The sequence below is a fragment of the Mycteria americana genome, chromosome 5 (assembly GCF_035582795.1).
Source record: "Mycteria americana isolate JAX WOST 10 ecotype Jacksonville Zoo and Gardens chromosome 5, USCA_MyAme_1.0, whole genome shotgun sequence".
NCBI lineage: Eukaryota > Metazoa > Chordata > Aves > Ciconiiformes > Ciconiidae > Mycteria > Mycteria americana.
Genome location: NC_134369.1, coordinates 40,975,149 through 40,998,113, shown reverse-complemented (window position 1 = coordinate 40,998,113; position 22,965 = coordinate 40,975,149). Strand labels below are relative to the sequence as shown.

The window sequence follows — 22,965 nt, the reverse complement described above, 5'->3', positions numbered from 1 at the left end:
GGGATATAAGTAAAGAACTGCTTCCTTCTTAAGCAGAAGTATTGCATCAGATAGCATCCCTTTTCCTGGGTTTTTGTGCAAGTGTGATGCTAATGTGTGTGTGCTCCACAGGTAGGAAAGAAAGCTTTGTAGCTTGAAGGTCTTTTATTACTGCATGGATGACCTTTCTGCAACGTCTGTTTAAAATGAAATTAATAGCTCTTATGTCTTGATAATTTGACAAACACAGAAGGGTAGAAAAGTTTCTGCCCCTTTTTTAGATCACTCTTTAAATGCCTAATGTGTGGGGGTGATGTAGCTGTGAAACATCACTTGGCTGATGATGCATTTCAGCTCTCCTTAAAAGAAATTGATGTGGTTCAATTATTTGCTCTACAGTAATCTGATCCTAGTTATTTTCTTACAACCTTGTGTCACGTCCCACGGGGGGGCGGGGGGAGGGGGGGAGAATCGTGACACCAAATATGTCACGTGAAGGGCGTGAGTCTGGCGTGTGGCTAAGGAAGAAGAGGTGGCCTTCCTGTTGAGTCATGAGGTTCAGAAAGGACCCCCGTGCTTTCTAAACTCCTTCTCAGAGAGGAGTCTAGGGGCAGCTGGGTCCAGTCTTAGTCTCAGCCTTGGTCAATGGTTCATGTCTAAGGGTTGTGAGGACGATAAGGGTAGCCATACAGCAGAGTCAGCATCTGCCTGCCAGGTCCCTCTCCACCCCACTTGGGAGTGACTCAGATTCTCAAATTCCCTCGGACTAAATTAAGGTGAATTCCCTTGGACTAAATTAAGGTGAATTCCCTTGGACTAAATTAAGGTGAAATGACACCAAACGATCAATTAGGCACTTTATTTGTGGTGGAAACAACTTGAACATGGAACCCATCAACTTGAACATGGAACGCATCAAAACTGGGAAAGCATAGAGGGGTTGTCAACAGTGGGATCTTATTGGAACATTTGAAAGAAAGAAAGGAAAGGAAAGAAAGGGGGGAGGCGGGGAGAGAGAGAGAGATAAAGAGAGATATCACCACCCTTGGATCCCACGATGACGATGACAGTGGTGCCAATCCTCTGGTGACGGGTGCGCACCTGGTTCCCTGGGCGCCTGTCTGTTATACTCTGGTCCCCACCTCTGGTTACGCCCCTTGAGGACTTACATGGTTCTTGTTGTAGAAAGTTCTCAATCTTCTGTGCTGGCGCTTGGGGTGGTGGTCACGAGGGGTCTCTCGGGTAGTCGTAAGCCCCTTCCTCAGATGAACCTGTGTGGCCTCTGGCCAAGTCGTTATGTAAGGGACATCAGTACCCGGAACTGCGCGTCCTCTGACACCCCGTGCTGGTTGACCCCTGCAAACTGCGACCTCGTGCAAACCGCAACTCGCCTCGCCTCAGTGTTTGAGACATTAACTCTTTCAGTCTGTCACGCCTTGCTGCTCATATTCTATACCTGTTATTCTGGGAATGGTCCAGCCTAACTTGGCACATAAAATACAACTGAATCAGACATCCCTTTAAAATATGATTAAAACCAAGAAGCCTTACTATTCCCATGGTACTGTCCAGTAATCTGTGAGCGTTTGTAAACTATTGGGAAGCTTCTTTAACCAGTCTGCTCTGTACTTGCTGTTAAGCTTCATGCTGTTGAGTTTGACTAGGGAGAGAGAGGCTTCAAGATAAAACCCTTTGAATGGTATAGGGCTGCTCCGCTCCCTTCCCCTGTAATTTTAGTCCTTGCATCCTTTCAATGTGAATGCCTTTGCTTTCTTTCCCTGATGTTGTAGTTTCTATAGCTATTCTGGATCACATTCAACTTCTTGTGTTGGCAGTCTTTGCAATTATACCGCATTCAGTAAACCTCTGACAAGGCTAAATTGACTACTGAAGAGCCTTTTGAAGGCCTCATTACCATCAGTTTCTGTCCTGACATGCTAATAGGGACACATCCCTGCTCTTCTAGCAGTGCCAAAGAATTAAGTGCTTGAATACCTGTCCCTGTGCAGTATAAATTTTCTAAGATAGTGCTTGTTTGTTTTAGTCTTCTTTCTAGAAGCATGTTCTTCACAGCTGTGATAGAGTAGGTCTGTGGAAACCTGGAACTGGGATGCAGATGTGTTTGCTTAAGAACTGTTAAACCAGCTGATGCAGCAACTTACTGCTTGTACTGTGCTCTCTAGCTGGGAAAAACTTTTTTAGGTTCATGGTTAATCTTGTGGATTTAAGATTCTAGTTCATGTAAGAGCAAACCATTTCAGTATTCTCAGGCTTGGGAGAAGGATGGTTCAGTGGTAGTCTGTCACCAGTGCCAAAGGAGATTTTTGCCAGCAAATATTATAAACAACTGTTGCAGTAGTTAGGCAGGTCCGATGATAGGTACTAATTACTATATCCCAGTGATTCCCAGATATTCTTATGTCCCACTTATAGTTTCATGAACAGAGACTGAGTTCTGAAAGAAAAGTTGCTTCTTGAAAAGCCAGTGGCAGAGAAAGTGCCAGACAGGGGAGAACTTGAACAGGAATGCTGCAATGGTTTTTAATGCATAATTTTAATATTAACTTTCTTGATTTCTCCAGTGGTCATGTGAAAAGATGGAAGGGGGGAATAAAACCGCTTAAAGCGAGGGGTCCTATTTCTTGATCTTTTATTTATTTATATCAGGGAGGGAAGCAAAGCAACTTTGGTTTTAGTAAAGCATCGTACCTCGCAGCAGAATGCTGTTCTGAGCGAACATAAACTGAAACAGTAGTGTTTGCAACAGGTCACCAAGTAGGAATAATTACTAGCTGGAAAAGGTAATGGAAATGGACATCTGTGAAGCAATGAAATGTTTCTCATTAAGAGAACTAGCCTGTAGGGTGCTGTGTTTCCTCCCCCCCTTTTTTTCCCTTTTAAGGTGCTGTGTCTAACTGCTACTATTAATGTGTACTTATGTAATTAAGCTAATGAATGCTGGTAAATTTTTAAAACTTGTGTTTCTAGGGATTTCTGTGGTGTTATTTTCTCTCAAATTTCACTCTGAAGCAGCTTAAATAATGTAATGGCTTTATTACTACTCCTTTCTTTTCCATTTTCATTTTTTTAGAAAGGCTTGGGACTCAGAAATTTCCAGCTGATTTTCCAGCTTAGTTTCAGTGGGAGGCAGGGTCACACCTGCAGGAATTATGGTAGCTGTTGACAACAGGCTGTTATTGTAAATTCTTCAAAGCTGTGAAAGTGAATCTTTAAGTTGTGAAGCAAACCCTGTGTGTGTGGTGTTGTTTTTTTTAATATGAAACTGAAAACTGGACTTGAGAGAAAAATGCTCAGAGAACTTCTTTAAGTACCTAGGTTTTTGCATTTTCATTTCAAACATTTTTTTTACATTTCAATTCTGTTTCCAGCTTATAACACTATTCTGAAATTTAAATTTATTTACTCAACAGGTTCCATTATGTAAAATAAAGGTTTGCTGAATAAGGTTTGTGTTTGCAGGGACTGATCTGTGATTTTTTTTTTTTTTTTTTTTACTGCTTTTGTGGTAAAATAGTGATTTTTTTTTTTTTTTTTTTTTCTTTTTCCCTCTGTAATGGAAGTTCTTTAGCAACAATTCTGTCTAGCATTTTTCATTTCAATGGAATTTAATAAATACTATGTCTGACTTTTCTAGAAGGAAAAGGTATGGAAGTGCACTGTACCTCTTCGGTGGGTAGAGGAGGACAGGGATAGGAGCCAGCTATAGATGTTTCAAGTTTGACTGGCTTTGAATTACCTCTGTCTCCTCAAAATGTGTGCTTATCTGAAGGAAACAAAACATTTACGTGATTCATTGGTTAGTGCTTTTTTGTCCAAAAACTTATTCCTAACATTAGAGGACCAACAGCAAACTGTAAACCACAATAATAAAACAGGTCTTCATACAGTGTAGTGAGTTCTTCCAGGCTGAGCAAATCAAAGCAGTTATTTATTACTGAAGCAGGCCGTAGTTTGACACTGCGTGGTTGAAATCTTCCTCAATTTATACAAACAACCAAAAAATATTATGTTTATAAGACAGTGGCTTTGAACTGTTTTCCTCCTGATGTGGAGCTCTGATGTACTTATCTCTTGATGGCTGGGGATGGCTGGCTACGAAATGGTGCAGAAGAGAACTGTTAAGGAAAAATGGATTGTGCCAAAGCTTCTTGTCATATTCTCCTTTTATCTTGACTTAAGAAGGTTGTCATGCTGTTGTCGCAGGACTCTGATAGGAAAGGGAAGTGTTACAAGTCTGAACTCTGCAGACAGTAGTGGCATGCAATACAAATGTGCGGCTCAGTTAAGCACTGAGAAACAGTGATATATGGGCTGCAATCCTGAATTTCCCAGCCCCGCTTCCTGAAACTGTATATAGCTGAGCCCAGTAAAGTAAATAGCCTTTGATTTGAAATGAAAGAGACTTTCACTTGCTTCTATCAGTATGCTTTAGACTTTTACAGTATTCTTTTCAATGTTCAGCATCTTGCTTTAGCCATTTCGAGTCCTTTAAGGACTTCACAGAAGGCAGGTGAGAAATGATTCTCGCAATATTTTTTTTTTCCCCTCAAAGTCAACTAAGCATTTAGTAACTTGCAAAGAAGCGTATGATTCAACAGGTTTGGATTTTATTCTATAGTGGGTTTTGATTGAATAGCTTAGTGCTTGTCTGTAAGGAAGAGTTAGTTTATCTATGACGGGTTAGTCTGTAACAGCAATACTGAGAAGAATCCATCTAGCTCCATTTTCTTTGATACTGGCTAATAATGAGTACATGGAGAGTGAAGATAAGGAAAGGGTGAACACACGTCAATATATACTCACTAATATGTTTTCTAGCTCCTTCCTAATTCTTAGGCTTTTACTGAACCTGATACTGGATCTTTATACTTAATTTTTTTGAGGATCCTTATTTGCAAGCTTGTCTAATCAATGTTTAAACTCATCTAGGTTTTCTAGTGTGTTATGACAATAGTTACGTGGTTTAATTTTGAATTGCATGTTTCCTTTTTTGATTAACTTAATTTAATGCCTTGTAGTTAGAGTGAGAAATTGTGATGAAAAACTGAATAGTTATTCCCTATTCATCATCTTCGTGCCATTCTTGAAGTTAGAACTTACATTATACTCCTCCCTTCACCCTTCCTAGTGTTTAGCACTCTTTTTCTAGGTTGAAAAATGTATTTTTATTTCCTCATTCCAAAATTTCCCTGCAGAATCTTTGGTCATTCTTGTTATGTTACTCTGTATTGCTTCTAGGTTTACTTTATCTTGTATGAGATGGAAGTACACCTACAGTACAGTACTACTGGACACATACATGGGGTATCTTAATTATGTTGTAAATATCTTAAGTAAAATATATTTACATCAAATTATAGAATATGGAATATAGAAACAAGTACGGTTATAGTAAGACGTGTAACAGGAAAATGGTATTACACTTGTGAGTTGGAACTTAACCTAGTTGTAATAATGACCTATTTAATTTAAGATAAAATCTTTGTCAGACGATGGTTATTTAATCTTTTCTCCACTTTGTATTTCTCTTTCCTTTTTCCTATCAGATAATATTATATTTTGTTGAAATGGTCAGTGATTCCTTTTTAAAATTGACAACAGCACAGTCTTCACAAACCTTTTGTTTCATTTATTGGATTTAGTATTTCTGGCTTCGCTTCTAAACTTGAACTTTTTGAGTGGAGTTATATTGATTCATTGCTGTGGTACTATTAATGTCTTGTCCAGAAAAGATTCAGCAGAATAGCTCTCTTCCAAGCTAGAAAAATCACTCTTGAGTCTGTAAAATTGTCTCTTGCATGAGAAAAAGGTATTATATAAGAATATTAGTTAAGACAAAGGGTATTTTTTTAATCTAGATGAGAGTGATTTTACTAAAGTTGCACAGAGAAAAGAAGCCTCTGATTGAGGTTAAACAGCCCTAATAAATTCTTTAATGGGGGGGGGGGGGGGGAGTGCAAATAAATAAATTTTAAATTCTCTATATTAAGAAAGAACTTAAAAGGATGTTATACTGAGAATATAGAAGATGATGTGTTTCAAGAAGATATAAGATGCGTTTTGCCTAATTCTTGGCATAATTTCAAAAGCACGTATCCTGGCTAAAATGCAAAACAACCCCTATTTATATAGAGATGGGTGGGGTGAGGGGGAGAACAGTCTAAAATCTGTTTATTAGAAATAACCATTCTGTGTCTTTCATATGAGGTAGCTATTCTCTGAAATAAGTCCTGGTCCAACTCTTTAAGGCATTTAGGCATTAAAAAACTCTAGAAATAGATTCTTACAGAAAATGTTTTCAGCTTGTAATGCTTACATTTATTCACAGATTGTCCTGTTACAGTGTTCTCCAGGACTTTTTTTTTTTTTTTTTTAAATATGAGGATTCTTAATAAATGTAAGAAACCACCAGCAGGAACCACTGGTGATACTGAAGTTGCTTCTCTTCTTGCTTTGGTAGAACTCTGTTGTTGTCCTCTTGCTTATTAAATCTGTAAAACATCTGATATTAAGTCTTCACTATGGGGCATCATCAAAAGATTTGTATCGATTTACATCAGCTGATGAGTGGACTTAAAGGCCATGTGTTTAAATTGAAGTTAGACTGGGACTTATGCCCTCTTGACAGCCTGTTGACCAACTGGACAGACTGCATAATATATCACAGTCCATGGAGAGCAAGTTCATGTCTTTTGTCTTCAATAAGCGATAAAGTTCTCAATAAAATAGGGTGTCTTTTGGTAAGTCACTTTTGCTTTTAATAGATGGATAGTGATATACCAAAAGCTTATCATTTCATGGTATTTTAATTCTTTAAAGTAAATCTGAGTTAAGACTGCCATATTGTTGTTGTGCAATTATAAAAGCTTTACTCAGTAAAATAAATGCTTTTGAGGGGATCATTTTGGTGATGTAAATCACTTAAATCACTGGACAAAGCTGCTGAAGCTTGAGTTTAGTGACAAAACCTGGTACTTTTCAGGAGGATTATTTTCTTTAGGAAGTTTTGACCCTTGTTTTCTTCATCAGCTCTCATACAATTTCTGAATGTTACATTAAAAATGTGGCTATGCCTGTCATCAGTCTGTAAGTGTACCATTTTCTTTCTTAATGCTTTTAAACTAATAAGTCAATACCTGTAAATGATGTTCTGAATTTTATGATTTAATTTCTTGGTTCATCTTGATATCACATGGCAAATGTCATTTCCAAGGATGTTGTGCAGTAACTTTTTTCTTACATAAACTTAAGATCTATATCATTAATTGATTTACCAGGAAATCTTTCCTAATCTGCAATGAATATATGTAGTATTACTAATAGGAGGTGAAGGAAGTAGTGACAATTTACTTTATGATGCTGTCTGTTGGAAAGGCTATTTTTAGACTGTTGGAAGAGTCTTAAAAACTGGGCAAGAAAATAATTAACTTTATACATCTGTACACTTGGAAGTATGTCTCAAGTATAGAGATACACAACAAAGAAGCATAGAATGTGGTAAAATCTGTAAGTATCTTCTAAAATATATTCTTAATTTATGTAGCATAAGCAGAAATACTTCAGGGAATATCTTAGTGAGGTACTTTGATGTAACTTTTGATCAGTGTTCAGAATTTACTTTCTGAATTGCCAAAGCTGAATACAGGTGCATTTTCTGCAACGAAAATGATTTGCTTCATGAATGCATCATTCAGGACACAGTCCCACTTTTTTGTTTGTCTACAGCTATTAATAATTTAACAAATGCGATGCATTTTTATTATAATTTTTATAAAATAATTTTATATTGGACTCTTATTTTTTAAAAGGCAAACTATTGTCTTTTGAGGAGAACATGGCTAACTTTGGTGTCTCTAGCTATTACTATAAGGGTTTAATATATATGTTTAAGACTTTCAACATGCTTTGAAAGAGTTATTTCACATAGGGTGAAGGTTTAAGGAAACTGAAAAAGCTGTGGAGTTATTACTGCCACTACGGTAGTTCAAGTTCAAGGCCATTCTGTTCACATCTGAAATAACAAATGTCAACATCGTTTCAAGCCCTTGAGAAACACATTGATACATTTAAACTAAGCAGTTTACAGTAAGGACGGTAGATATATTTTCTTCTTTGCTGCACCATTTAACTGGTTTTATCAATGAGTATTTATGGATGACTCTAACAAGGTAATTACAGGATAGCCTTCATAGACTAGGCAGCAGACAAGCCAACACTCATGGTGATTTTTTGGCTCTAAACTATGCAGTGGGAAGAAGCTATTAACAGCAAATTTACAAGCAATGAGGCTTAGAATAATAGAATATATTAATAATGTGTATTAGAGAACAGGAAAATCAAGCAAATGCTCTACTACACGTACAATATCAGATTAGACATAGGAGCTTTCCTTTCAGGATGGGAATTGTCTGGTTTAGGGGTATGTAAAGCAGAGAGTAAGAAAGAAACTGCAAAAAGTCATGGCCAAGCCAAAAAAGTATTTAAAAATGCAAATACAAAAATGAATGTAACTTGCATGAAATTTACTACTATGCAAGAAAAATAGGAATTGGTTAGTTATATGTTGAAATTCCATTTGTTAGTCCTGGTGTTTGGAGATTCTTCTGTTTCGAGATATGAATTTAAATTTGAATAGGGAGAAGTGTAGGAATGGGTAATTTGGTAGAAAAATTGTGGGTTTCTTCTTTTACTTAAATGCCCTCACTTTAAAGTGCTTGCAGTTTTTACAGAGTAGTCAGCACACTGAAAATGACTGTGACATAAATGTTAAGAATATAGAATTTGATCAGAAGAAAATGCTGACACCAGCTAAGAGGGCAGTTAAGTTGAATAGAATTATTTTTGAGTAATAGGTACGTAATTTCTGTGTATTTTTAGAGTCCATTCAAGCTTTCATTATAAGCTTAAGTAAACATTACTTAAATTGAAATTTGCAAATCAAATTTCATTTGCAAATCTGCTCAATGCTAGGCCCTTAGACACTATGTTTGGCATTATAATCGGTCTGATTTGAAGCGTTAGGCCCTGAGCCTTCAATAATTAAGTAATGCTAAAGTAGAATATTGGTGAGGGTAAAAACTATATATTATATAAAACTGATATCAAAAGACAGAAGATCTCTAGCTCACTGTTTTGCATTACACAGTAAATCGATGTATTGATGCTTGTAATGGAATTTATAAATCCTCAAGTAAATCTAATATCACTCAGTTATCAGATGGGAAAGCAGTCATGTAGAAGTGTAGCACAGCTTTTAATGCTCTGCCTTTCCATCCTTGCAGGCAAATAGGGTAATCTGGATTGGAGAGGTGGACTGTGAGGTGAAGGGAAGAGCTGGGAGGACCACAGGGCTCAAAGGTGTGATTCTGTGTCTCCTCAGTGGTTTGGAGTCTAACTGGCCAGCTGCTGGTGGCACGGGGCAGAGGCTGATACTGGAGCCGATCCTAATTCATGTCCCTGTCTATGACCAGGACAACAGGGTGTGCTGTGCTTCCCTCAGGTTGCAGGTATTACCAAATTGGAGGGGAGTAGTCAATATGCAGGGAGGGAGATAGGACTTTTAATAAGCTGACTCTAGATGGGGGAATGGGACGACAGGAACATCGCGTTTGTCTTGGATGAATGTCGTGAAGTCCTGCACCTGGGCTGGAATAATCCCCTGCTTGGGCTGGGGGCTGGCCAGCTGAGTGGGGAGCAGCCTCGTGGGAAGGACAGGCTGGGCAGGGGTCAGTGGACCACCCTTGTAGCGGTGAAGACGAACTGCATTAGCAGGAGCGTCGCCTGTCTTGAGAGGAGAATGATTATTCTCCTCTGCTGAGCGTATGGGACTGCATCTGGAAACCTGTTTTCAGCCTCCTAGTGTAAGGCATATACTGTTAAACTTCAGAGTCGAGCAGAAGTCGACTAAGGTATCTAGGAAGCTGTAGCATATAACAGGAGGAGAGACTGAGGAAACTGGTTTTGTTTAGAAAAGATCAAAAGAGAAGACGAGGCCAGGGAGGGTCTAATTGCAGCCTTCCACTCCCTAAATGTTTCATGGTTGTAGAGGAGGTAGAACTAGGTGGTTCTTAGATGCGTACAGTAGAAAACTAGGAGGCAAAGGTGACAAGTCACAATCGGGGAACTCCCAATCGCTTAAAAGGGAAAAAAAAAAAAAAAAACCTATCAGAAAGTGATGTAAGTTATGCACTTAGATTTACTATCTTTTGCCATTAAGCAACCTCACTGAATGTTAATGTCTGCCATGCTTTGAGTAGGGGTTTGACTAGATGACCGTGAGAGGTCTGTTTCAATTCTGTGATTCTGAGTTGTATAAATGAGCAGGCAGCAGTGGAGGAACTCCAGCCTGTTTAGGCAAAGTAACCCTGGTCTGTCATGAAATCACAAAAGTTTTTGGAATCCGAGTGCTGTGTACAACAGGAGTTTCTTTAAAGCTTCATAATGGAATTGGAAAAAGCAAAAAAACTTTTCTGGAGGAACAGGAAAATATTAGATTTAGGTTAAATCTCTTTATGAACATGCTGGGTGCTTCCTAAGGCTGTTACTGATATCAGTGGACTTTTTTTTCCCTGGAGATTGAGTTTGGAGGTGTCTGTTAGTCCTGAATTAACTTTGCTTTTAATGACAAGTATATTACATGAGAACTAGGATTCTGGTAAATGCCAGACATCTAGGAGAGTGAGAGAGGGAAGCTTCTATCAAGATAAAACTAAACTGATTTTATCCTTGCTCCTGATAAGTATTGCTAAAAGCATCGCTGCTCAGTCATAAGTGTTGGGGTTTTTTTTATATTCCAAAATTTAGCAGTGAAGTGTGGCAAGACTGTAACAATATCATGCTGTGAAGGAAATTGCGTTTGATTTTAACTTTCAGAGATTAATGTCCCTCATGAGGAGATTCCACAATAAAGTCTTATTTATTAAAGTTGATTTTCAAATCTTACTTTACTTTTCAGTGATGGCTCTTACGTATTCATTCTGTAACTATTGGTTGGACATGGTTTTATTTAGCGTGGTTCTGTACTTTAACGTAGAATGGGTGTACCTAACATGTTTTGCTTTAGCTTAAGTGTCGTGACAGATGTATGAAAGTGAACACGAATTACCCATTTTCTCATGACTTCTGCAGCAAGTGTGCTGAGCATTCTTGCTAGATTACGGTAGACACAAGAAGTAAGTAGTCTCATTTAGGGACTCCCCTTTTAAAGAAGTCAGAATAATTCTTTCCGTCTGGTCTTGTTTGATTCTTCTAGTGTCTGGCTGGAAGAAACCAAATGCATTTTCCATATCAAGCACGTTTCCACGGTTTCTTGTAAAACATGTAGCATGGTATAGGTTATCCATGCTGTTACTTCCAATGCACTGCAAAGGACTGAAAAAATTGGTCATGAGACAATAAAATGTCATGAGACAAAGCTGCACTGTCAGATTTCAGTTTGCAGATTGTGGATCTCTTTAGAGGTGGTTGTGTTTAGAGATCATAACTTCAAATGTATGCTTTCAGAAAACCCACTGGAATTTGTGGAGTGTTTTTGCATCTTAACAGTATTGCCAGGTACCAAATTTGCCTGATCGTATGCTGGTCCGCACCTCATTTCTTACCACGGAGAAGCTAAAAATCAGTCAGAAGAATTAAGTACAGGGAGACATAATGAGCAGTTCATCCATTTTAAAATAAATCTCTCTCTTTGCATTGTGCAATGAATACATAGTGACAACAGTAGGAACAAATCTGCAAGATGTTACGGTGGTACTTGTAGTATCAGTTCTCTTTATGTTCAGACACTGTTTTTGTGGAAGGAGTGATTTGGTGAAATGCAGATTGGGGTTCTTTGCAGCACTTCTTCATACCCAGATTTTTCTTAGCTTTTTTTTTTTTTTCCCCTCCAGTTTAAAGTGATCCTACTGTATTTCTCCTGGTTTGGGGAATTATTTGTTCTCCAGATACTACCATGGATTAGGGCTTTTTTGCAGTATTGTAGCATTCTCTTTTTCCTCTCCAGATATGTTACTATTTGTGGGAATAACTCTTTTTAAATTTGATTGCAGTAGTACTAATGTCCTCTGTATAACTGCCCACCAAGACTGCAGGTAGCTCCACTCCATTATAGCTCTTGCACCAACAATCACAGCATGACTGTAAGCTAAGGGGGCACGCCTGCTGACACAAGTTCAAACTATTGATTGTCCTAGTTGTATAACTTTTGCTAGATAGCGGAACTATTTTAAATATTTAAGATTATTGATTTTTGTGATCTCTACTTCCTTCATGTTTCGCACCTGTTCTTTGGGGTTTTTTTTCCTCCTTTCAAGATCTTTCAAACTGTTGCATTTATCTGCTTCACAATATCTTTAGTTTTAACCTTGGAAGGTAGATCTGAGGAACAATTTTTTTTTTTCTTCCACCTGGTTTTAATTTGGCTATAAATATGTGTTACTCATACACACAATTTACAAAAGAAAATAATTGGTTTTCCCCTCTCAAAGACCAGTATTAGTGTACTGTGTCTGGGAACACTATGGATATTGCTTTAAAAAAAATACCCTTTCCTCTGTGTGTGAGATGCCTTTAGCTTATACTTTGTGTATTGTCAATTCATTTATACTTTCACTGGCTGTTTTCTGGTAGGAAATTGATGCAATTCAGTCATGCAAAACACACACTTCGAGCCAAATAATTCATAGTTACCTACCCAGACAGATAAAATCCTATTGTTCAGGTGGTTTAAAACAAAAAAACAAACAAACAAACAAAAAACCCAAAACAAAAAAATAAAAAAGCAGTAGTGCTTTTAGCAGACATGGTTTTATTTCTGGTTTGGTGGGTTTTTGTGTTGTATTTTGTTTTGGGTTCGGGTTTTTTTTGTTGTGTTGTTTTGCAAAGCAGATGCATGGGCCAGATGTGTAACAACAGTTTGGGTGCGTTTTATACTTTTTGGAGGAAGAGGTTTTGTCGTCTTCTGTTTTTCCATGAAGTGTGCCAGAGCAGACCAACCTTAGGTGAGAAAGTATTCAAGTGCTAATCTGCAGATCTGTTTCAAGCCAGCATTAGTATGCATTCCCTGTTCATACAGCTTAACTGAGAGGACCTGAGTCATTAGCTCAATTGGCCCTGTGTAGGGATGATTAATAACCCTTCAAAAGGCCAACTCAGTTCATAAAACATGGATGTTGATGTCTTCTTTTGCAGCTCTTGAGGTGTACACTTCACTAAATACCTCCTGATTCCATCATTCAACCTCTCAAAAAAACAAGGTCTTGTATTTTAGTCTATATATTGGAAGTGTTGAAAATAGTGGCTAATTTCTTGCCCTGTGAAGGAAAAGGACTTTTGTGGCTGCATCTTATTGGAGGAGGGAGAGAATCACTGTTTTTAATCTTTCAGAAGAAATGACATATCAGTAAAATCTGCTGGACAGTATCAAAATTGTCTTTGGCAGTTGAAAGACATGTATGGTATAGCACTTGGGTGCTATACTACTGAATGCTTCCTATTTATCTTAAATTGAATGGTGACCACTAATGTATAGTATAAAAATAACTTTTTGAAAGTTCTGACTTCTTTTTTTTTAATCAGTTCTTTGGGTTTCTATTTAACTTATTTATGGTATTAATGAGATTTTTGCTTTTAGGGGTCCATATATTTTAATGGGTTTCTTTTTTGTCTTTGGGGTTTTTTTTGTTTGTTTGGGGGCTTTCTGACTTGATAATTGGTACTTGGTAGAGGGAAATTGGAATGTACATCTGTAGTACCTTCTATTGTTGGCATTGGCAGATGATGGACAAAATTAGTGCAATCTATACAGATTTGTTAAATAACACTTCAGTATTGACCTGGGACCCAAAACAAAACTTTAAAATGTTTCCAAACTGAAATCTCTCTTCTCTTTTGGCTTCACTTCACATTTCAGCTATGACTCTAGGTCTGGCTTCTTAATATATTCACTTAATGTGTCAAAAATTATTTCATGGCCTTTGGATCTGTTAGTTTTCCTTCTCTACTCTGTATCCATTTTGGTAGGATCACAGTGCTTAGAAGGCTTTAGTGAGTGTCTGTTAACCTGAGAACTACTTTCATTACAAGCCAAGCTAAAGAGGAGAAAATAATTGTGAGTTGTTTTTAGGTTAGGGGTTTTTGTGTTTCGGGGTTTTTTTGGGGGGGGAGTGGGGGTGTGTTTGGGGTTTTTTTGTGTTTTTTTTTTTTTTTTTGTTTGGTTGGTTTTTTTGCACAAAGGGGAGCATCATAGTGACGTAGTATGTAAAATAACAGAAATATAAGAGACTTTTTAAAAATCTGTTTAGGTGGGTTTAGTACTTTTGCCAGTGGGCTATTTCCTGTGTTCTGTTTTTCTTTGGAAACAGTTGTCTCCTCAGGCAGGTCAAACATAGACACATCCCAACTCAACTATTGGCAAACTGTTAATCTGCTGAGGGGCAAACAGTGAATCCTGTTGGATGTAGAATGTGAAAATATTACTGTGAAACACACTCACATTACAAGGGTTTTAACAATCCTGTTTGATTAAGATCATCATTTCCTTTACATTTTTATGTTTAGTAAAGACAGTGCTAGTGATCATTGCAATTACTGGAAACAGGTTTTTTCAATTATAATTAACTAACATGTCTCTAAGGTGGTAATGAGTTTCTTTTGGGGGGGTGGTGTGGAATATTAACAGTTGGTTTTGTTTCGTTTTATGAAATGTAATGAAAAGGATGTTGTCCCTCATAATGGTGCAGTACGATGTGTACAGTACAGTAGAAAAATAAGGTCAGCTGCAAAGGCCTCTTGCTATCAGGATCTATAACATGCAGAGAAATAAGGTTGAGTCGCTCATTTTTTGTGCTCTAAAATAAATTAATGAAAACTTGTAACACTGGCAGTATAGATTATTTTTCAGAGTAATTTTCAGAGGAAGAATTTTCACAAAGGAAAACTACTATAATCAGTAAAATGTTACTGCAAATTAAAAATCAATGCTACGTTAGCATAGTAAATCACTAAAAGGTTTTTAAGATACTATTTTCTGTTTAAAATGTGTAAGAGTTATTTCTAGACTTTTTTTTTTTTGAGCCGTCTGTGTCTGTAGGGTATCTATTTTTCTCATTAAGCATGACTCATCAATTGTATCTTAAACCTGTTTCTAAGTTTTTCTTTGGTTTCAAATTTCCTGTGTTAAGTAATAGCCAGGGGCACATTCAGGTTAGGTTTTCATAGTTTCACAGCTGAGAGATTAAATCTGAAGCCAAATTTCATTTAACTGAGTTACAAATAAAGAGAAGAGCAGAGTCTTCCACATTACTGCAAAGAAAATTTGGGGCCTTTAAGGGCTACCTGGAGTATATTCCTGTAAGAATTATGCCTATGAAATAGCAATAATTAATCCTGTAACATAAGGAGCTATGAATTTTAAGATATACAAATCAACAGGCCTCCTTCAAATGGAAAAGAATGCAAACTGAAAAAAGAGCTGGTGAGAAAGCTGGTGGCATGCACTTGAGATGTTTAGTCTTACCTTTGTACGCATGCCCACCCACAAACGTAATGAGGAGGGTAGTTCACGTACCCAAATGTTGCATGGTAAGTTATAAGGTAAACTTTATCCTTTGATATCTTTTTAATTGTGGTTTTCTACCTGGAAAGTACTTATTTTGGTGAAGCCTTTAGGAAATGGAAATAGCAGATTGACTGAATACCAGTTTGATTACCTGTTGTTCATTATACTACACCATATTAAATAGCGTAATTTAAATCTCCTAGATTAAACTACATAAATCTACACCTAATCACATTAAATCTAGTATATTTAATGAACCTGCTGAAAATCTTTGAAGTCAGTAAAATCCTTGATGAAGAGAACTGCAAACAATTTATCTTTCTTATAACTAGTTATGGGGAAGCACAAATATGGACACTTCAAAAATACATGTTGTAACTGACTTGCTGAGAGTTCATGGAAGAAAGCTGCAGAAAGCCATGTATCCGCCACAGCAGCTTTTGGCTTTTCTGACAACATACTGGATATTTCCATATAATTCATTTTACTATAATGTATCTATGTATCTAATGTATCTATGACTTTAGATACTCAGCTTTTGCTCAGTTGAGCAGTCTGAGAATGTACCTTTTCAAAATACTCAGTTAAGTACATCATCATAAATCACTTCTCCATGCGACTTTGGAAAGTTAGCCTTTTATGTAACGTTTTGAAGACGTGGCTTTAGTAAACTTCCAGTTGACGGAGGTGATCTTCACTTTAGGCTTGTGCTATTTATATAGTCTATGTTCTGGGGTATGGAAGCTGTTAGGGAAGTCCTTCAGCTGTCCCCTAATTGCATATCAAAGTGAGACCTACCTGTGCACAATTCTTTCCCGCCACAAAATGCTCCCTGATGGACCTTTCTTTGGTGGAGTACCTTTTAAAATTACTGTTCAAGGAGGTGTATGTCATTCCTCAATTGCTGTGGTCTCGTTAAGGAGAGTGGTTTAACTTGGAGAAATAAACACTGTTAAAATTATTTGCTAACAGTGTGCATGCTTTCCTTTCTCCTCTACTGTTAAACTTGTTTAATGTCTTACTCTCTACAACAATTTTTTTTACCAGTTTCTGGGTTTTTTCCTCTTTAAAGGCTAGGAAAGCTCCATGATTGGAAATGGTAGACTTATCCTTGGTAAAGACAGACAACTGATGTCTTGGAGAGTTTTCCCAAAGAATAGTAAATACGAGAGAACTATCATTTAAGTCAAATTTTCAGCCCTACCATTGCAAGATTGTGCAATGGCAGATGAGAGTAGTTTTATTAAAATAAAACTATTTGAGTTAAAAGAAGCATGTTTTACAGGGGTGCTCTGAGATTCAGTGCTTTGCAGAGGACTTTGATAATAGTAACAGTAGTAACAATTCAGATGCCAAGTATTAACTTGTTAGTTTCTGCTCTGGTCCCTTACAGGGAAATCTTTTATGTTAATAAAAGGAACTGTATGCAGGTAACTTAAGATACTATGTAGATTAACTGAATGCTATCCACACGTAGCATCTTCAAATAAAATCTAGTCCACTGCAGGTGTGAAATTTGTAATGTAGAATATAGAATGAAAAATTTTCTTTCAGTTCAAACATGTTGTTACAGAGTCTAACGAGGAATATATTACTACTGGATATGTTTGATCTGTGAATGCACCTAGGATCCAAGTATTAAGAAAAAAGGAGTAGCTGTTTATAAGATGGGTAAAATCTGTGAAGCTAAGCTACTCAGATTCAGGCGTCTGTCCAAAGCTTGAGAAATTATGTATCTTTACCCAGTTGAAGTATATTGCCAGAGATCTTTCTGCATTGGTTTAGCTTTTCTGAAGATGCTGACCAATTAATCAGCAATTGATACTTGCTGTGTTTAAAAAAGAAAAAAAAAAAAAAGGCCATTCAAATGGTCCTACTGAAATGCATTCAGGTGCAATGGTGGTGTGCTGTCATCTCAGAGGTCTGAAAATTGTTTCTCATAACATGAAGTACACATTTGCTTTGCTGTTAATTTCAGTGAATGTTATGAAGTAACCATTTCAAATTAGGTTTGAATATATGTTTAATATAAATTGTCTGTGTATTAACAAATACACAAGAGTTCCAGAGTTTGTTGTGGGGGCTTTTTTTGTTTGTTTCCATACCAGCAGTAGAAGGCTGCCTTTCTTCAGTTCATACCATAAATACTTTTATTTCACTCTTTCTTTACAACCTTTTAGTGTGACAACAGAAGGATATGTACGTCATCTGATTCACTGACCTACTCTTGTAGGTTCTGACCAGCTAATGATTTCTTTCCCACAAAAATCACACTGCCTTAATACATGTGCCATCAGTGAGATCAGGTTCGTGTTGATTATTTTGGACTGCGCAGCCAGGGAAACAGGGAGAGGGGAATTGAATTAGACTTTTTTCCTGGTTTTGCTGTCTAAAGAGAAAGGGAACCAAAATATAACTATTTATTGCTTTAAATGGTCTACTGTGTTTTTTCATGTTTATTTTTCCATATTTTTTAGAGTTGTAACCAGTTGTTCATGTTGCCTGCAGCGGTTTGTTTGCTTTTGGTTTGTTGTGATAGAGCCTTTGATGTTAATGTCAGTCTAAGTAACTGTTGGTATAGCAAAAGTACTAAAGTACACATATACTTTAGTTTCTAGACACTTTAATTACCTGCGTCTTGTTCACAAAGTGAAACAAGCTCAGTGGGTAGCTGCAATAAATCAATAGTTGAAAGAAAAAAAGGCAGTTTAAGAAATGCTATCATCGTACAAATTTAAAATGGAGCAGGAGAATAAAGCATAGTGGAAAAGGATGGAGGGTAAATACACAACTAAAGTGTTGGGTCCCAGTTCAGCCAGACACTTATTTCTGTAAAATGGAAATTTTTTTTAGCAATTCTTAAATTAGCCTTGTTAGTGTCTCAGTTTCACTTGGGTTTCAGATCACTGTTCACATGCTTAAAGATTTCAAAATTTTAAATGTTACTGACATATGACCTTCCATCTCATGGTCTCAAAGTGCTTTGCAAACCAAATTGGCATAAAAATAAGTGGAGGTGACTTCTGACCCTGAAATGCTGTTGTTGAACGGCACATGGAAGTAGTAGTGAACATCTTGGCAAGACACCATACTGTGTCTCTTCAGATAAATGAAGCTGTAGGAGTGTTTGTGAAGGCTTAAGAAATTCTCTGTTTATTTTGTGGGTTATATCAAGAATACTTGTTGGTTGATGCCATTGAAGAAGAGGACTTAACCGCAGAACTCTATGCAAGAGCAAGCATTGCAAACCCTTGGTTGCAGATAGGCAGAGAACTGATTTCCAGGAGCACGACGGGCATTAGAAGTGTGACAAGGATGCCGTCTGCTGACCTGTCCATAAAACACTGTACAGGATTCTGTCCCATGAAGGGTTTTGGTCTTCCCTCTAAACTGCCTTGATAGTGTTTAATATGTAAATTTGTGAAGATTGGTGTCTAAAGTTAATTTGTCGCATTCACACTTTTTAAAGCAGGTAAAAAATTGGGGGGGTAAGATTGCATTTCAAAAGTCTGTTCATTCATATATACATGTATATATATATATGAAATTTAAAAAATTCCTCTCTGGACTACTACTAGATATGTGGGATAGACATGGGACCTGCTGATATGTAAAATATCCTTTGGATTTGTGTAAGACACACTTAACATGAGCATTCTTCCAGATCTAATAATAGCAGTGCTGGTAGTCTGTTTTTTATAAACTGAAATCACATTCAAAATATTCAGAATATACATACTTCAGAGATTTTTTTATTTTTCCTACTTTTACGTCTCAGGCTAAGTGTTACCTGAAATATATATGTTGCTTGCTGTATTTCATTTTAGTTGTCTGCAGAAAATAATTCAGACAGCAAAAAAAAGTCAGCATGTAAAAACATCCCTTCGCAGTAATTACTGCACTTCAGTGATAAGATGCAAGAAAGGCTGGATGTCTGGCTTCTGCTGAGTAAATGTGTTGTGGGTTATATACTGTGGGTAGAGTGCTTCATAGGTTGAGATACTGGGTGGTGGTGTTGAATGAACAGGATTTAAAGAACTGGCTTCAGTTAAAATAATGTACCATGGTAACTTGGGATTGCAGCTGTTGGCCCACTTACTTGTTTTTCTTCCTGCTTGGCTTCTCCTTTAGTCATTCCCTGTAAGTCCCCCACAGATGTGTTTCTGGGGGTTTTGCTGTTTTGGTTTAGTTTGTGTGTGCGTGTTAATTTCTTGATAATCTGGAGTGGTCGAAGTCTACCAGCCTTTTTTACTTGCTTATATTGAGACTTGGATGTTATCATGCCCCATGTGAATGCAAAGGTTTCTGTAGAATTGGGTCCATCTTAAAGTTTGAGTTGTAAGAATATGGAATAACTTGCCCACTGCTGTTCTGACTTAGGCTGCTGTATAGCAAAAGCTAGGGATTTTGTATTGAACAGATGTAATAGAGTCCTTTCTTGCATCTGCTGTGTGCAAAGTATTTTCTTTAGCAGCGGTCTCATCTACTATATTTGCAGTCATTGATTCAGTACAAAATCAAGAAAAGAGAACAGTTTTATAAGTCACTTCTTTAAAAGCTCCAGTAAACGCTCTACCTTGTTACACCAGGGTCCTCTTACGCTGTAGGATCTTAAGTCATTGGCCAATTTGTTCCAGAACCTGACGCCTGTCAAGTTATCTAAGCACACTTATAAATGGAGAACTATTTTGTAATACCATACTTTTTGTGTGAGTTACTGAGTAACAAATTCAAACTTTAATTTTCCAGAGCCTCTTCCTGCCCCTCAGGACACTTGCTGTGAAGTTCAAACATTGTTTTCAGGCTGATGAGGTAATTCCTAGTGTACTCTCTGCACACAGATGCACATCTGTTAACTCGTACGGGAATTGTGCCAAATTCCACTTATTCAGAGTAGAAGCACTTTTGTGGTATTGACTTTAACTGGTTCTCCATAGTTGCAGGTGCTGAAGTGACCAGAATGTAATAAAAGGAATATCTCAAGCCACCCACACAGATATTCACTGTGGTCTGTATCTTGAGCTTTGATTTCTAAACTAGATCAAGGTGGGATTTTCTGAAGTGTGTGTAAATGCTTACACAGCTATTTAAAGTATGCCGTTCAGCAAAGTCTGTGTAGGATGCTGCCTTCCTTTTAAGGAAAAGAGCGCTAAGAAGATTGAAGCTGTAGATGGCCCAGACTAATACAGAAGGGCACGTGCTATGGTGGGCTGAAATTCTCAGTCACCAGATCCGTTACAGTTAAGAGGTGAGGCTCTACCATCCCAGGACAAGGTGAACTACTAATGAGAAATGCTTTAGGCCAGGATCAGCAGGAGCTCTGCGCTGGTTGAGAGGTCCCTGATGAAGACTTTGCTCCCTGGGTTGTGAGGAAGTCACTCCTCTTCCCTGGGACCTGGCTGGAATACCTATTATCTTCCGCTGCAGCAACAGCGCCTTGGTAGATCTGTCAGAGCACCATCCTGTCCTGTCAACTAGATTTTAACTAAAAACATATACGCAGCTCAAATTTGCTCTATTTGACTAGAAATATCTCGAGTCTTCAAATGCAGCTGACTTATCTGTATGCAGGAAAAAGGAGGTGGGAAAAGTTTGAGAGTTGGCTGCTTTGCAATATGGAATAGTAAAAGGCAATTCCAACAAAACCTGGAAGTTCAGTCATCATTCCGGAAGTGAATATGTGTTTAATGAGATTCCTTTCCAAATATTTGCAGTTAAGCAGAAGCTTTCTCTCTGGCTACAAAATGAAGTCTACCATTCTTTCCACTGTTAAACTGCATCTGTCTATATAACTGTGCCAATATGAAAAGCAGTTGCTTTGGTATCAATACCTTAAACTATATTGCTGTAGTATATGAAGAATAATTTATGCAAGCTATCAATTTATAACTGCAATACTTCTATCTTTCTAGCTTTAAAAATTTGATAGGAATGAAAAACGAGTCTGTCAAGAAACTGTAAAGACTATAATGTATATGGTATGATGGGGACTTAGTGTCTGAATAGGCATAAAAACTTAAGGACATGTATCTACATGGTTCTGTGAAAAGTAAATATAATGGAAAACTAGGTGCAAAATTGAAAGGCAAGACACTCTGCCTATAAGCAGCAGTTTGTTATTAATGTACTCAGAGGTATGTTTGGAAAACATATAGGCTCTCACTTTGGGCTTATAGCACTTTTTCGTCATGTGTAAGACACCATAAAAAATTTTTTCATTGCAACCAAAACCAATTTTTTTGTTGTTTTTGTTTGAAAGCACCAGAGAACTGTTTTGCCTAGCCTTTCGTCTTGGGAAGATACCACATACCTTAATCTGAATTTCTAGGGTAACTGATTTTTTTAGTATTTGAATTTTGTTTTACTATGTAGCAGATAAAGACAACTTTTACGTAGAAAGAAAAATACTACTTAAACAAAACTATATTTTGAACAATGTATGAATAAACCTTAACTAAGAGATACATATTTTGTACATTTTTATCTGGAAAGCAATGAGAGTGAGGCTGGCAACTTGTTACAGACAGTGATGCAGTAGATGCTGATTTAAGCAGACAGATGATGCAAATTGTTTGTTATTTGAACTGTTGGGAAAGGCTCTGGGAAAAACAGTATGTGTTTAGACTTATGAGTAGTTTGCCTCTATATCTGAAAGCTTCTCTTTTCTTTGTGTTTTCCAATTTGATGTCAAAACATTATGCTGTGACTAAAGAAACAGAAGGAATTAATTTTTGGTTAAACTGCTGTGTATTTAGGGCCACTGATGTGTTCTCTTGTCTAAAATGACAATAAGAGAAAAATTAATAAGAGGCTGGGTATGAGAAACCTCTGCTAATTAGCATGGGGAAAAGAGAACAGTAAGGTGATTGTAAGAATTCAGATGGAAAGACCTTCGGTTTAGTTCTGTTTTTTACAGGGTGTTGGCAACTTAAGCTGATAATGGCTAAGATATATCCAATTTTGCGTAGTATAATGCTTGTTTGGCATTGTACCATCATTCTGAAAATAAGGAATGTGCTTTTCAGTATGTTATCCAGGAAAGGGAATGTGTTCTACTGTCAGAATCAGTGGCATATATTTACTTCGTGGGACATTATATAAATACACTAGCAAACCAGCTACTGATACAGTGAAATAAGCGGCACGTTCCTGAAACATTAATTCCATTTCAGTTATATGGGTTTTTTTCTCTTGTATGTTCAGTGACGAACAAGAAACCAGCTCAAGCATCTATTACGAAGGTGAAGCAATTTGAAGGCTCTACGTCTTTTGTCAGGAGAACGCAGTGGATGCTTGAGCAGCTTCGCCAGGTCAATGGTATAGACCCTAATCGGGTGAGTTTGAACGTTTCTAGAAAATGAAAATTGAGCTCTCATTACTGATTTGTGAATCAGGCATTCTTTCACTAT

General features: G+C 37.2%; 1 protein-coding gene across 6 annotated transcripts in view; it reads left to right on the top strand.

The window, feature by feature from the left end:
• STXBP6 (syntaxin binding protein 6) overlaps positions 1–22,965 on the top strand; it is a 129,094-nt gene that overhangs the window by 67,027 nt on the left and 39,102 nt on the right. For 4 of the 6 annotated variants that reach the window (XM_075503054.1, XM_075503051.1, XM_075503053.1 and 1 more), the window contains exon 3: positions 22,760–22,890. The exons of 1 other annotated variant lie outside the window; for it this stretch is intronic. In XM_075503054.1, coding sequence (XP_075359169.1) covers positions 22,760–22,890 — 131 coding nt within the window. Of the gene's footprint in view, positions 1–20,305; positions 20,369–22,759; positions 22,891–22,965 lie in introns of all 6 variants that reach the window. One more of the 6 variants, XM_075503055.1, reaches the window with a different exon arrangement.